At 51.3% G+C, this 15,510-nt stretch overlaps 1 protein-coding gene across 2 annotated transcripts; it reads right to left on the minus strand.

The window, feature by feature from the left end:
- Positions 1-288: 288 nt before the first annotated feature.
- kptn (kaptin, actin binding protein) lies at positions 289-15,115 on the minus strand. Of its 2 annotated transcripts, XM_033014494.1 has the most exons (12): positions 14,852-15,115; positions 12,580-12,662; positions 12,345-12,429; positions 11,524-11,578; positions 9,957-10,032; positions 8,891-8,964; positions 7,664-7,773; positions 6,685-6,792; positions 5,191-5,275; positions 3,843-3,978; positions 2,363-2,572; positions 289-1,244 (listed from the first exon to the last, which is right to left on the minus strand). In XM_033014494.1, exons 1-12 carry the CDS (start codon positions 15,081-15,083, stop codon positions 1,068-1,070), a joined length of 1,431 nt encoding a protein of 476 aa, XP_032870385.1. In that variant the 5' UTR covers positions 15,084-15,115; the 3' UTR covers positions 289-1,067. The 2 variants fall into 2 exon arrangements, with proteins under 2 accessions (XP_032870385.1, XP_032870386.1); XM_033014495.1 differs by lacking the exon at positions 2,363-2,572.
- Between the last annotated feature and the right edge of the window lie 395 nt (positions 15,116-15,510).

Below are 15,510 nucleotides of genomic sequence, written 5' to 3' on the forward strand. Positions count from 1 at the left end.
TTTAGAGATACAGAAAGTCCCTTCGGCCCACCGAGCCCATGCCGGCCAGCGATCCCCGCATACTAACTCCATCCTACACACACACTTCAGCGAGAGGGCTTGAAACATCGGGCCGTTCGTAGCGGCGACTGCCTGGGGGGCTCAAAGGTCCACGACCACGGGGGAACAATGAAGAAGTTGACTGAACTTTATTGCCTTCCCTCAGAGTGGGGAAGGTTGTTTCTGTTGTGTGGTGGATGTTCATGTGAAATTCTATCGTGTGGGAGGGATGAGAGGCAGGTATATCACCTCATTTTTCTCTCTTTTTCTTTTTGTCCTTTTATTTTTTTTCTATTCCTCTCTTCTTTCTTTCTTTTATTCACTCTTAGGCGACACTACTTTGGTAATCTAGGGATCCTATCTTTGCACATCTCACTCTTTCCCTCACTAGCCTTTTTTTCCGTTCTTTTCCTCTAATTCAAAGCTAAAAAGTTACAATTGTACAATAACTGTATAATTTTATTTGCCGTTGGTTTTATTTTTGTACATTCGCTTCTAATAAATCAAAATTTTTTTTTTTTAAATTCTATCGTGTTCTTTTTTAACCTGTATGGCTGCACGGCAACTCAAATCTCACTGTACCAGTTGATGCATGTGACAATAAATGTAACTTGAGTTTGAACTAGGGAACATTTTACACCAAGCCGATGAACCTGCACGTCTTTGGAATGTGGGAGATAAGCGGAGTCCCTGGAGAAAACCCACGCAGGTCACAGGGAGACTATTGATGGGGCTGGTTAGGGGGGGGGGGAGGGGGGGGGGGGGAGGTGGAGTGCTGGTTTAGTATGGCACCACTGATCAACCCCCCCCCCCCCTCCCCCCCCCCCCCCCCGCTCTGTCCGAAGCAGAATGTCCAGCAGTCTCGGTCCGGCCCAACAAGCCGGCACTCCTTCCCGTTCGATCACGACCGGCGAGGACGTCCCACCCAAACTTCCCGGGAAGAATCAGCGGTTCGGGAAGGGGAGGAGGGGGGAGGGGGGAGGAGGAGGGGGGGAACCAGTTGCAGAGGGAGCTCAGTGGGTTGAACGTCAACCAATACATTCGGCTGTCTGCTCCCGATCCGTCTCCGTGACGGTCCCCGGAGATTCCGGCAGATGTCCGTCAGCCTCGGTCTCCGCCCTCTCGCCCGATCCCTGGTTGTCCAGCAGCGGAACTCTGCACCGGAGTCTGTCCATCACCAGGGCGGCCGTGCTGGTTAAACTGTGCTACGGCACAAAAAAAAACGCATGGTTAGTATGCTTAATAGACACCAGGTACAGGAGTAGGCCATTCGGCCCTTCTAGCCAGCACCGCCATTCAATATAGACAATAGGTGCAGGAGGAGGCCATTCGGCCCTTCTAGCCAGCACCGCCATTCAATATAGACAATAGACAATAGGTGCAGGAGGAGGCCATTCGGCCTTTCCAGCCACCACCGCCATTCAAAATGATCATGGCTGATCATCCCCAATCAGTACCCCGTTCCTGCCTTCTCCCCATATCCCCTGACTCCACTATCTTTAAGACCTCTATCTAACTCTCTTGAAAGCATCCAGAGAACCCGCCTCCACCGCCCTCTGAGGCAGAGAATTCCACAGATTCACAACTCTGGGTGAAAAAGTTTTTCCTCATCTCCGTTCTGAATGGCCTAACCCCTTATTCTTAATGTTTACTTTCTACATTGGTATTTAAGTTTCTGGTCTTAATCCAAGGTGGAGAGGGAAAGGGATAGGAGACGGATGAAGGGCCGGGTGGCATCAATATCAAAGTAACAACATTTGAGGGAAAGTCTGAGGGCAGAATAATTATTTGATATTACCAATAGAATTTTAAAATACTCGGAGAAAATAGTTTTATAAAATGAGCTGAGAATGGGCTTACTGGAGAAGATTAACTTAGTGTAGATCTTTAGCATGGAAACAGGCCCTTGAGTCTATCGAGTCCGTGCAGTAATGTCCATAAGTGAAATGTAGTTTAAGATATTTTTAATTTATTTTGTGAAAATCTGAGTTTGGTGTAATAGTCTTGTTTTATAAAAATAGTCTAGTGATCACCCCGTACACTAACCAACACACACTATGGACAACTTTACAATATACCAAAGTCTCAATTAACCAACAAACCTGCACGTCTTTGGAGTGTGGGAGGAAACCGGAGCACCCGGAGAAAACCCACGCAGGTCACGGGGAGAACGTACGAACTCTGTACAGACAGCGCCCGTAGTCAGGATCGAACCCCCGCCTCTGGCGCCGTGAAGCAGCAACTCTACCGCTGCCCAGAGTTGGTCAGGGTGGGGACCACTAGCTAACCATGGCCGGGGGGGGGGGGGGGGGGGGGGGCTTACCTGCAGAATGTGCAAGCCCTTCAGGGATTCGACAGCGAGTTCACAGACGCCGTCGCAGGTCAGGTCGACGTAGGCCATGGACAGCAGGGGGCTCCGGAAACTCCTTTGCCACAACAGCCGGAATTCCCCCCGGAGCTGGGAGGACAATCCCGACTCCACCGCCTCCGGGTCGGGAATACCGCCCAGGCACGACTTGTAGCACAGCAGCTCCTGCGGGGAGAGAGGAGAGAGGTCCGTGACTCCGGCCCAGAGGCTGTGGGAACAATGTTTAATGTCCCGTGTACCGAGGTACAGTGAAAAGGGGTTCACTGTCCCTTTAAGGGGTTGGACAAGCTAGATGCAGGAAGATTGTTCCCGATGTTGGGGAAGTCCAGAACAAGGGGTCACAGTTTAAGGATAAGGGGGAAATCTTTTAGGACCGAGATGAGAAAATAAAATCCACACAGAGAGTGGTGAATCTGTGAAATTCTCTGCCACAGAAGGTAGTTGAGTCCACAGTTCATTGGCTATATTTACGAGCGAGTTAGATGTGGCCCTTGTGGCTTAACGGATCAGGGGATATGGAGAGAAGGCAGGTACAGGATACTGAGTTGGATGATCAGCCATGATCATATTGATGAAGGGAATAACGTTTAGTGCAAGATAAAGTCCAGTAATCTACGATCAAAGATAGTCCGAGGCTCTCCAATGAGGCAGATAGTGGCTCAGGATTGCACGCTACTTGTTGCTGGGATGGTTCAGTTGCATGATTTAAGAACCAGTTAGACAGGTATGTGGAAAGGACAGGTTTGGAGGGATATGGACCAAATGATGGCAGGTGGGACTAGTGCAGCTGGGACATGTTGGCCGGTGTGGGCAAGTTGGGCCGAAGGACCTGTTTCCACGTTGTATCACTCTATGACTCTATGCTGTCTGATCCGCTGAGTTACTCCAGCTTTTTAGGTTTACTTAAACCAAATCGGACTTTACTTAACTGCACTAAAGATGGTCCTGATGTTGGGGGAGTCCAGAACCAGGGGTCACACACAGTTCAAGAATAAGGGGTTGGCCACTTAGGACTGAGATGAGGAAAAACCTTTCCACCCAGAGAGTTGTGAATCTGTGGAATTCTCTGCTACAGAAGGCATTGGAGGCCAATTCACTGGATGTTTTCAAGAGAGAGTTAGATTTAGCTCTTAGGGCTAACGGAATCAAGGGATATGGGGAGAAAGCAGGGGCAGAGAGAGGGGCAGAGAGCTAGATAGGGCTCTTAAAAACAGCAGAGTCAGGGGATATGGAGAGAAGGCAGGTACAGGATACTGAGTTGGATGATCCGCCATGATCATATTGAATTGCGATGCTGGCTCGAAGGGCCGAATGGCCTACTCCTGCATCTAAATGTTATTCCCTCTAACGTAGGGCTCGCCTGGCTTGAGCAGCTTGTTGGATCAGGTCACGTTGAGGGTGATTGGGATGGAAGATGGAGCATTAAACTCCTCACCTGTCCATACGTCGCCAGGAGAATCTCCTTTACTCCGTCAAAGTCCACGTCAGCCACCGTCGCACAAAGCACACTGTCGTACTGGTCACTGTCCGGCAGTGTCACCTGGTCATCCAGACCCTTCCTCAGCACGTCCCTGCAATCACACAGGAACGCAACTCTGACGAAGTGTCCCCACACGAAACGTCACCCGTCCATGTTCACAAGCTCTCTCTTCCTGACGCACTCTCTCTCTCCCTCCCCTGCTCCCTCCCCCCCTCTCTACCCCGCTCTCTCTCTCTCCCTCCCCTGCTCCCTCCCCTGCTCCCTCCCCCCCTCTCTCCCCGCTCTCTCTCTCTCCCTCCCCTGCTCCCTCCCCTGCTCCCTCCCCCCCTCTCTCCCCGCACTCTCTCTCTCCCTCCCCTGCTCCCTCCCCCCCTCTCTCCCCGCACTCTCTCTCTCCCTCCCCTGCTCCCTCCCCCCCTCTCTACCCCGTTCTCTCTCCCCGCTCTCTCCATCTGTCTCCCCGCTCTCTCTCCCCGTTCTCTCAAATCAAAGTTCCACCGCTGAATTGAATTCTGTGGGTATAAATTGTCCCGATTGTGTAAATCGCCAGAGTTTGTAAATTGTCCTGATTGTGTAAATTGCCCCAATTGTGTAAATCGTCCCGATTATGAAAATCTTCCCGATTGTGTAAATTACCCCCGAGTGTGTCAATTTCCCGGTGTTTAAATTGCTGATTGCATAAAATGTACCGGGTGTGTAAATTGCCGCGATTGTGAACATCACCCTGAGTGTGTAAATTTCCCGGTGTGTAAATTGCCCCGAGTGTGTAAATTGCCCCGAGTGTGTAAATTGCCCCGAGTGTTTAAATTGCCCCGAGTGTGTAAATTGCCCCGAGTGTGTAAATTGCCCCGAGTGTGTAAATTGTCCTGAGTGTGTAAATTGCCCCGAGTGTGTAAATTGCACCGAGTGTGTAAATTGCCCCGAGTGTGTAAATTGCCCTGAGTGTGTAAATTGCCCCGCGTGTGTAAATTGCCCTGAGTGTGTAAATTGCCCTGAGTGTGTAGGGAGTGGATGACAGTGTGATAACATAAAACTAGTGTAAATGGGTGATCGATGGTCGGCATGGACTCGGTGGGTCGAAGGGCCTGTTTCTGTGCAGTATCTATAAACTAAACATAGCTGAATAAACGGGGTATAAAATCGACATTTTACTTGTAAAAGTAAAAATCAAGGAATACTCGTTTTTTAAACGTTCGAGGCGCCGGATAACACAGCACCGTCGTTCTAAAAGCACTGGTGCGGCAGGTGTGGCTTTAACTGTGGCCATGGATCCAGGATCCTTTACCTGATCTCAGCGACTCACCTGTACACAACTGATAGTTCGATTGCAGACGTCACCAGCAAATCATAATTGCCCAGACAGGCCTGAACCTCACCAGGGCAAGGATCTGAGAGGAGAGAGGATATTGTACAATAAACGCAAAAATAGATACAGCAGTATCTGAGGAGTTCATTATTAAATCCTTTTGCCAGTTAATTATTTAAGGAAGAAATATGAGTGGCAATGACAGACACATTGTCAGAAAATGAATTGAATACAAAGATAGACACAAAAAGCTGGATTAACTCAGCGGGACAGGCAGCATCTCTGGAGAGAAGGAATGGGTGATGTTGCGGTCTCGACTCCAAACATCACCCATTCCTTCTCTCCAAAGATCCTGCCTCACCCTCTGAGTTACTCCAGCTTTTTTTTTGTCTATCTTTAGTTTAAACCAGCTTCTGCCGTTCCTTCCTACATATTTGGCAAACTGAATGAATGGAGAAAAGGAATTGTACATTGAGGTTCATTAAGGGCCTGTCCCACTTACGCGATTTTTTGGCGACTTGCCGGCACCCGTCATAGTCGCAGCAGGTCACCGAAAATATTCAACGTGTTGAAAACCAGCGGCGACCAGAACAAGGTACGACTCTTTGGGCGATTACTCACGACCGTACAGGCGTCACCCCGTGACATGTCGACACGTGACGCCTGAATATTTTCGATGACCTGTTGCGACTATGACTGGTGCCAGCAAGTCGCCGAAAAAAATCGCGTAAGTGGGACAGGCCCTTTATTGTAACATATACTGAGGTACAGTGAAAAGCTTTGTGTTTTTATGTCATCCAAGCAAATCAGATATTCCATACATGTTCAGTTCAAACTCACAGGCAATAGATAGACCAAAGGACAATTTTACAATAGGTAGAACAAACTGAAAGATACAGTGCAGAATATATATATGTATATATATATATATATATATATATATATATATATATAGGGAGAGAGAGAGAGAGAAAGAAGTCAGAGAGTCAGAGAGAGAGACACATACGAAGAGACACACAGAGAGAGAATCACAGACAGAGAGAGAGGGGCAGAGAGAGTGGAAGAGAGAGGGGCAGAGAGATGGGCAGAGAGAGTGGAAGAGAGAGTGGAAGAGGGAGGGGCAGAGAGAGGGACAGAGAAAGGGACAGAGAGAGGAGCAGAGAGAGATACAGACAGAGAGGCAGAGAGAGGGACAGAGAGAGTGGAAGAGAGAGGGGCAGAGAGATGGGCGGAGAGAGTGGAAGAGAGAGTGGCAGAGAGAGGGACAGAGAGAGGGGCAGAGAGAGTGGAAGAGAGAGGGACAGAGAGAGTGGAAGAGAGTGGAAGAGAGATGGGCAGAGAGAGGGACAGAGACAGGGGCAGAGAGATGTCAAGGACAAATGGCTGTAAGTAGACAGATGCAGTGATTATCTGCAGAGATCCCTCTGTGCTGCTGCTGCTGCTGCTGTGGCCGCTTTGAGGGACGTGGGGACAGACTCTCCCGCTACTCACCCGTAGTGGAGCCACCTCTCGTGTCGCCGCGCCCGTCGCTCGGCAACCGGAAGAGCAGCACGGTGGATATCGGGCCGTCCTGTTGAACGTGCCAACTCTGCAGGACCACTGCCCGAGACACAGAGAACACCAGCGGTCACTCAACACGTCGCAGAAACACTGTCAGACTCTTCAGTCAGGGGGTGGTGAATCTGTGGGATTCATGGCCACAGATGGCGGTGGAGGCCAAGTAAGATGGGCAATTTTAAGGCGGAGATTGGCCGATTCTTGATTAGTACGGGTGTCAGGAGCTATGGGGAGAAGGCAGGAGGATGGGGATAGGAGGGAGAGATAGATAGATCAGCCACGAATGAATGGTGGTGGGGTGGGAGACTGCAACCTTCATGTGGTCCGCCCTGTTTCGACAAATGCAATCAACCCGGCGTGCACAATCAAATAAGATCAAATAGAACAAGTTGTCCCACAACTTTAGGCTGTGCACACCATACACAAGAAGAAGAAGAAGAAGAATGAATGGTGGTGTACTCAATGGGCCGAATGGCCTAATTCTTCCCCTATAACTCATGAATATTGGGACCAAGCAGAAGCCTCGAAGAATACAAGAGTGCGGGAGGGTGCAGCGAGATTTTGAGAGCCCAGGGTGGGTGGGTGGGTGGTGGGGAGGGGTGGGGACGGGAGTGGGGACAGGGGGACGGGGGGTGGAGGTGGATGGGAGAGAGCTAGTGAACGAGAGAAGGAGTGGGGACAACCGGCGTGTGAGATGGGAGGAGAGAGAGCTTGAGAACAAGAGGGGGCAAGGGAGAGGGTTAGTGTTGAGAGAGATGGAATGGGCTGGAGAAAAGGAACGGGTGACGTTTCCGGGTAAGGAAGGGTCTCGACCCGAAGTGTCACCCATTCCTTCTCTCCAGAGATGCTGCCTGTCCCGCTTTTGTGTCTGTCTTCAGGGGGTCAACGACTTCCCAGTGGTGACGGCACTAACCTTTGGATTTCTGATCCACGTGCGAAACTCTCACAAAACCGTTCTGACAACCGATAGCCGTCAGCCGCTGGGTAGAGTCGGGAATGTTGACCACATCCAGCCAGAGGACGCTGTAACAATCAGACCCACCGCTTAAACCTGGGCGTCAGGTGAACACACGTCAACACCTTCCACTAGACCAGGGGGGTCGGCAACCTTGTTCTGCATAGGGGCCAGGACGCATGTCTGTGAGGGATGGCGGGCCACATTCTCTGCCTCAGAGGGCGGTGGAGGCAGGTTCTCTGGATGCTTTCAAGAGAGAGTCAGATAGGGCTTTTAAAGATAGTGGAGTCAGGGGATATGGGGAGAAGGCAGGAACGGGGTACTGATTGGGGATGATCAGCCATGATCACATTGAATGGCGGTGCTGGCTAGAAGGGCCGAATGGCCTACTCCTGCACCTATTGTCTATTGTCTATTATCTCAGGCCTATTGACAACCCCGATCCCGACAGTGAAGCCCGGACACAGGTGGGCGGCCGTGGAGGTGGCTTTGCGCAGGATGCGGTACATCCAGAGCTCGCCGCACGGCGCTCGCCCGCGCTGCTCGGCAGTTCCGCCATTGCAGCCGCTAGCGTATGCCTCCATGCATCACCGCGCCTGGGAGCCGCGGCCTCGGGAGGTACCGGAGATCTGCGGGCTGGATAATTACGGGGGGAAAAAACGCCTGCGGGCCGAACGATTTCGGGTTGCGGGCCGCATTCGGCCCAGGGGCCGCAGGTTGCTGGCCCCTGCACTAGACCCAGTACACAGCCAATACATACACAACACTTCAGTACTACCTGAGCTCATTCTGAACCTTGTGTAAGAAAGAACTGCAGATGCTGGTTAAAATCAAAGGTAGACACAAAATGCTGGAGTAACTCAGCGGGTGAGGCAGCATCTCAGGAGAGAAGGAATGGGTGACAATAGACAATAGGTGCAGGTGTAGGCCATTTCGCCCTTCGAGCCAGCACCGCCATTCAATGTGATCATGGCTGATCATCCCCAATCAGTGACGTTTCGGGTCGAGACCCTTCATCACCCGAAACGTCACCCGTTCCTTTTCTCCTGACCCTTCCGTCTCTCTCCACACTAACCCTCTCCCTCGCCACCTCTTGCTCTCTCAAGCTCCCTCCCATCCACCCCCCCCCCCCCCCCCCCCCCCCCCCGTCCAAACCTGACACTGGAATAAACAATGATTACTTACTGGCTGGGTAAGTTTGTCAACTCTGGGAAGAAGAATTCCACCGGCTGCTCTTCAAATTGATGCAGTGTTTCATTCTAGGGTGAAAGAAACATTTAGAGTGATGTGTAGGAAGCAACCGCTGATGCTGCGTTCAATCAAAGGTAGACACAAAATGCTGGAGTAACTCAGCGGGACAGGCAACATCTCTGGAGAGAAGGAATGGGTGACGTTTTGGGTTGAGACCCTTCTTCAGAGAAGTGTGTTCAGTTTTGAGCACAATGTTATAAGAAAGATGTTGTCAAGCTGAAAAGGGTACAGAGAAGATTTACAAGGATGTTGCCAGGGCTAAAGGGTCTGAGCTACAGGGAGAGGTTGAGCAGGCTGGGACTCTATTCCTTGGAGCGCAGGAGGATGAGGGGCGATCTTATTGAGGTGTATAAAATCATGAGGAATCCAGAGGTCCAGAGGTTTAAGGTGAAGGAAAGGGTGACGATTCGGGTCGAGACCCTTCTTTGGACTAAGACTCAGGGGAGAGGGAAACTAGAGGCATGAGAAGGCACGAAGAATGAATCAGAGCCTAGAATGATCCAGGAAAGGTGGAGCCCACAATGGTCCATTGTTGGCTGTGGAAGAGGTGAAGAGATAACGAAGGGATACGAACAGTGGAACTAGCAGGATTAGGGTGGGGAAGGGACAACTAGGGTGGGGGAAAGGCGACGAGGGTGGGGGGGGGGAGACTAGGGTGGGGGAGGGGCGGCTAGGGTGGAGGAAGAAACATGGCGTGGGATACTTAGTAACTTTGTCAATGCCCTTTACGTGGCTCCTCTTTGCATACCTTGTGTATGCAAAACAAATAATATCACTGTGACTTGTCACAGGCAACAATCAAGTATTCATTCATTCATTCATTCATTCATTCATTCATTCATTCATTCATCCATTAACCAATTAATCAACCAATTAATTAATTAATTAATTGATTAATTAATTAATTAATTAATTAATTAATTCATTCTAGTTGGTGCTCTTGCTGGCCACTGCAGCTCGCGTTAGCAGGGACCTGGAGCCAGGAGGGGGAACAGCTTACCTCTTTGTAAAGGTGGATCTGGTGGTCATGGCCGCTGAGCAAGAAGACGGTCTCACGCCCACTCCCCTCCTGAACCCTGTGTTATGGAGAGAGCGGTCACACTTGCAGAACATTCACACACGCCGCGCTAATCAAGTCCAGCGTCTCCCACTACATTAGCACCGTTGTCATCTGGGGAGGCCACGTGCTGTTTTGGCCACCCTGCAATAGGAAGGGAGTTAGACTCAAAGTGCTGGAGCAACTCAGGAGGAAACAATAGACAATAGGCACTAGGTGCAGGAGGAGGCCATTCGGCCCTTCGAGACAGCACCGCCATTCAATGTGATCATGGCTGATCATCCCCAATCAGTACCCCGTTCCTGCCTTCTCCCCATATCCCCTGACTCCGCTATCATTAAGAACCCTATCTAGCTCTCTCTTGAAAGCATCCAGAGAACCGGCCTCCACCGCCCTCTGAGGCAGAGAATTCCACAGACTCACCACTCTCTGTGAGAAAAAGTGTTTCCTCGTCTCCGTTCTAAATGGCTTACTCCTTATTCTCAAACTGTGTGTGGCCCCTGGTTCTGGACTCCCCCAACATCGAGAACATGTTTCCTGCCTCTAGCGTGTCCAAGCCCTTAACAATCTTATATGTTTCAATGAGATCACCTCTCATCCTTCGAAAACCCGAGCACCCGGAGGAAAACCACGCAGTCACAGGGAGAACGTGGGAAAACTCCACGCTGACAGCACCTGAGGTAAGGATCAAACCTGGGTCTCTGGCGCTGTGAGGCAGCGGTTCCACCCGTCTGGTACCCACCATCTGAAGCACCATAGCCGTACTCATGTGCAGTGTGATTTACCTGGATAGCACACAAACAAAGCTTTTCACTGAAAGACACAAAAAGCTGGAGTAACTCAGCGGGACAGGCAGCGTCTCTGGAGAGAAGGAATGGGTGACATTTTGGGTCGAGACAATTCGGGTTGAGACCCTTCTTCAGAGTAGTGTGTTCAGTTTTGGGCACAATGTTAGAAGAAAGATGTTGTCAAGCTGAAAAGGGCACAGAGAAGATTTACAAGGATGTTGCCAGGTCTAAAGGGTCTGAGCTGTAGGGAGAGGTTGAGCGGGCTGGGTCTCTATTCCTTGGAGCGCAGGACGATGAGGGGTGATCTTGTAGAGGTGTATAAAATCATGAGGTAGGGGCACAGAGTCTCTCGCCCAAAGTAGGTGAATCGAGGACCAGAGATCCAGAGGTTCAAGGTTAAGGAATGGGTGGGGTGGAAGATTGCAACCTTCACGTGGTCCGCCCTGTTTCGACTAATACAATCAACTCGACGTGCACAAACGGAATATCAAATAGAACAAGTTGTCCAACAACTTTAGGCTGCGCACGCCACACAAAAGAAGAAGGAATGGGTGACGTTTCGGGTCGAGACCCTTCTTTAGACTCAGGGAGAGGGGTACTAGAGGCAGACATTTGGTGTCGCCGAGTTGCTCCAGCTTTTTGTGTCCATCTTCGATGCAGTTCCTTCCAACACAACGTTTTTCACTGTACCGCGGTAATAATGAACGAACGGCAATACTCACTCCACGTGGCAAAGCTGGAACGGCGTGAACTGCAGCTCCAGGTTGAGACAGCTCTCTGCAAACAAACGTCGGAACTCATTCTCTCACACTGTGACCCACCGCACGGCGCTCCGGTTCCCTCCCGCCTTCCGCCAACACGGAGCAAACACACGGGGCAGAGTGAGGGGGAACTAAACGAGCCCCCCCCCCCCCCCAACCGTCCCCGCCTGCCACAAGTCTCGATGTGCAACAACTTACCCCCCCAAGTCAGGCAGACATGGTATTTGGAGCATAAAACCAGTATTAATGCTCCTACTGTAGTGCTGGGGAGCAGGGGAGACATTGGGACAGGGGTTGGAGGTGGGGTGGGGAAAGCAAGGGAGACATAGGGTCAGGGGGTGAAGGAGGATAGGGGCTGGGGGCATCGGGGATTAGGGGATAGGAGCACAGAGATGGGGGGAGGGGGGTACAGGCCAGAGATAGGGGTGGGGGAGAAGGGGGGAATGTGTGGGAGGGTGGGGAGTACAGGCTGGGGGGGGGGGGGGTTAGTGGGGGAAGGTAGGGGTCAGGGGGGAATAAAAGCCAGGGAGGGGGGGATGAAGGTGCGGGGGGGAGGGGTAGGGGTTTGAAGGCTCAGGGGTTCGTGGGTGAACATATGGATGTGGGGGAGGGGGAGTGAGCGCGGGCTTGGGTGATGTGGGGGGGGGGGAGTCATGGGAGAGCGAGAGAGGGGGGGTGGGGGAGCGCCGCACTGTCAGATAAGCTGCTGCTTTTCAAGAGGAATACGGGTCCTGGAATCAAATCTTCAATGAGTTGAACCCCCGTTACGATCACATACTCACGTGCGATCGAGTCCAGGTTGTACTCTGAGCCTGGCTCATAGTCACAGTAAATGTTGAGGAAGGGACTGGCCTTATCCCCAGAGTCCTGTACAGACAGGAACACACAGTGGCATTAACTTCACAATAGGAAGGCTGATTCACGCTGTAAGCCCTCATGTAAGGGCTTCATGCAAACATATAAGTTTTATTGCACCTTGATGTGTATTACAATAAGCCAGCTGGCACGTGACCTCACCTTGATGAAGGTTATTCCCACGACCAGACCTCTCTTTGGGGGTGACTTGTTGAAAGCATCAATAGACACGATCTCTGCATCAACTGCGCGGAGACGGGAGTGGGGGGAAGCATAAAAAGAAGACACTCTCAGATCAAACACTGCAAACCTCCTGCCAGAAAACAAGCTCCCACTTGCGTGCACGCCCTTTACTCTCCAGATTATTGGTATTGTTGAATCTCACTCACCACGCCTCGCCTGGAAGAGCACCCGTTCCCATGAGAATTCTCAGGTCGACAAAAGTGCTGGAGAAACTCAGCGGGTGCAGCAGCATCTATGGAGCGAAGGAAATAGGCAACGTTTCGGGCCGAAACGAAACCCTTCTTCAGACTGATTTAGTCCATGGATGAAGATTAGTCCATCAGTCTGAAGAATAGTTTCAGCCTGAAACGTTGCCCATTTCCTTCGTTCCATAAATGCTGCTGCACCCGCTGAGTTTCTCCAGCATTTTTGTCTACCTTCGATTTTCCAGCATCTGCTGTTCCTTCTTAAACACTGTTATTGGGAACCTAGTTGTAAACATGTTTACAACATGAAAAGACCACAAATGACTGGGAATCCATGGCTGGGATTGGGAAATTGGTGGCTGGATTACAGGTGGAATCTTCTGTGATTACAATTGGGAATGCTCCAATGGGATTGGGAATCTGGTGGCAAGGCCATAAATGACTGGGAAATCCATGGCTGGGTTTGTGAAGTTGGTAGGTACACAAAAAAGCTGGAGAAACTCAGCGGGTGCGGCAGCATCTATGGAGCGAAGGAAATAGGCAACTTTTCGGGCCGAAACCCTTCTTTTTCGGAGAGAGGAGGAGAACATCTTTGTGAAGTTGGTGGCTGGATCACAGGTGGGATCCAATTGGGAATGCTCCAATGGGATTGGGAATCTGGTAGCAAGACCATAAATGGCTGGGAAATCCATGGCTGGGATTGGGAATTCCCAATGGGATTGGGAATCTGGTGGCAAGACCATAAATGGCTGGGAAATCCATGGCTGGGATTGGGAATTCCCAATGGGATTGGGAATTTGGTGGCAAGACCATAACTGGCTGGGAAATTCATGGCTGGGATTGGGAATTCCCAATGGGACCAAGAATCTGGTGGCAAGACCATAAATGACTGGGAAATCCATGGCTGGGATTGGGAATGCTCCAATGGGATTGGGAATCTGGTGGCAGGACCATAAATGACTGGGAAATCCATGACTGGGTTTGTGAAGTTGGTGGCTGGATCACAGGTGGGATCCATTGGGAATTCCCAATGGGATTGGGAATCTGGTGGCAAGACCATAAATGTCTGGAAAATCCATGGCTGGGATTGGGAATTCCGAATGGAATTGGGAATGTAGTGACAGGACCATAAATGGCTGGGAAATCCATGGCTGGGTTTGGGAATTCCCAATGGGATTGGGAATGTAGTGACAGGACCATAAATGGCTGGGAAATCCATGGCTGGGTTTGGGAATTCCCAATGGGATTGGGAATCTGGTGGCAGGACCATAAATGACTGAGAAATCCATGGCTGGGATTGGGAATGCTCCAATGGAATTGGGAATCTGGTGGCAGGACCATAAATGACTGGGAAATCCATGGCTGGGATTGGGAATGCTCCAATGGGATTGGGAATCTGGTGGCAAGACCATAAATGACTGGGAAATCCATGGCTGGGATTGGGAATTCCCAATGGGATTGGGAATCTGGTGGCAAGACCATAACTGGCTGGGAAATCCATGGCTGGGATTGGGAATTCCCAATGGGATTGGCAATTTGGTGGCAAGACCATAAATGTCTGGGAAATCCATGGCTGGGTTTGTGAAGTTGGTGGCTGGATCACAGGTGGGATCTCCTGTGATTCCAATTGGGAATGCTCAAATGGAATTGGGAATCTGGTGGCAGGACCATAAATGACTGGGAAATCCATGGCTGGGATTGGGAATGCTCCAATGGGATTGGGAATCTGGTGGCAGGACCATAAATGACTGGGAAATCCATGGCTGGGATTGGGAATGCTCCAATGGAATTGGGAATCTGGTGGCAGGACCATAAATGACTGGGAAATCCATGGCTGGGATTGGGAATTCCCAATGGGATTGGGAATGTAGTGACAGGACCATAAATGTCTGGGAAATCCATGGCTGGGATTGGGAAGTGGGTGACAGGGCCACAGGAGACCGGCCACCCATTGGGGAGCTGCCTGGCTGGGATAGCAGGGGCACGATGGGCCGAACATTCATTACCTGGGATGTAGGTGAACTGCACCTCCTTGGCCACAGGCCGGATTTTCTGCCGGAGGCTCTGGTACCTGAAGCAGATGACCTTCCCTTTCAGGGTGGCCGTCAGCAGGTCGCAGCCGCCCTTGGGCTTGGGGAAGGCGCTCAGGCCGTAGATGTTGGTCTGGGAGGAGAGGCGGCTGAAGCTGTCCTCCACAAAGGGGCAGGAGCCGCGCAGACTCCTCGGCGGCCCGTCCATGGCCGGAATCAGGCGCTCGACAGCCCACTTACACCCGGGGGGGCCTCAACAGCGGCGGGGGCGCCCGAATATGACGCAACCACGCTCGGACGCCCCTCACAAAGATGGCGGCCGGCACGGAACTCGCCCCCAACTGTCGCTTTAAAATGACGTCTCAGCAGTCTCGGCTACTTGCCCCTCTCAAAGATGGTGGCCTCTGGCATCAAAGATGGTGGCCTCTGGCATCAAAGATGGTGGCCTCTGGCATTTTGTTGGCCAGCATGAGCAAGATGGGCTGAAGGGCCTGTTTAGAGCTACAGAGTGGTACACAGTGTGGAAACAGGCCCTTCGGCCCAACTCGCCCACACCGGCCCGGGTACACTAGTCCCACTTGCCTGCGTTTGGGCCACATCCCTCCAAACCGCAGTCGCTGCCCCAAAAAGGCTGG

This window comes from Amblyraja radiata, chromosome 41 (genome assembly GCF_010909765.2).
Source record: "Amblyraja radiata isolate CabotCenter1 chromosome 41, sAmbRad1.1.pri, whole genome shotgun sequence".
Lineage (NCBI taxonomy): Eukaryota > Metazoa > Chordata > Chondrichthyes > Rajiformes > Rajidae > Amblyraja > Amblyraja radiata.

Bases quoted from the DNA above. Each gene is read 5' to 3' on its own strand.
- kptn (XM_033014494.1), bottom strand. From the start codon at position 15,083: ATGGACGGGCCGCCGAGGAGTCTGCGCGGCTCCTGCCCCTTTGTGGAG. The intron at 10,033-11,523 runs GTGAGTATTGCC...TCCATAACACAG, and splicing joins TTCCAGCTTTGCCACGTGGA to GGTTCAGGAGGGGAGTGGGC. The intron at 8,965-9,956 runs GTAAGCTGTTCC...CTTTCACCCTAG, and splicing joins AGATCCACCTTTACAAAGAG to AATGAAACACTGCATCAATT.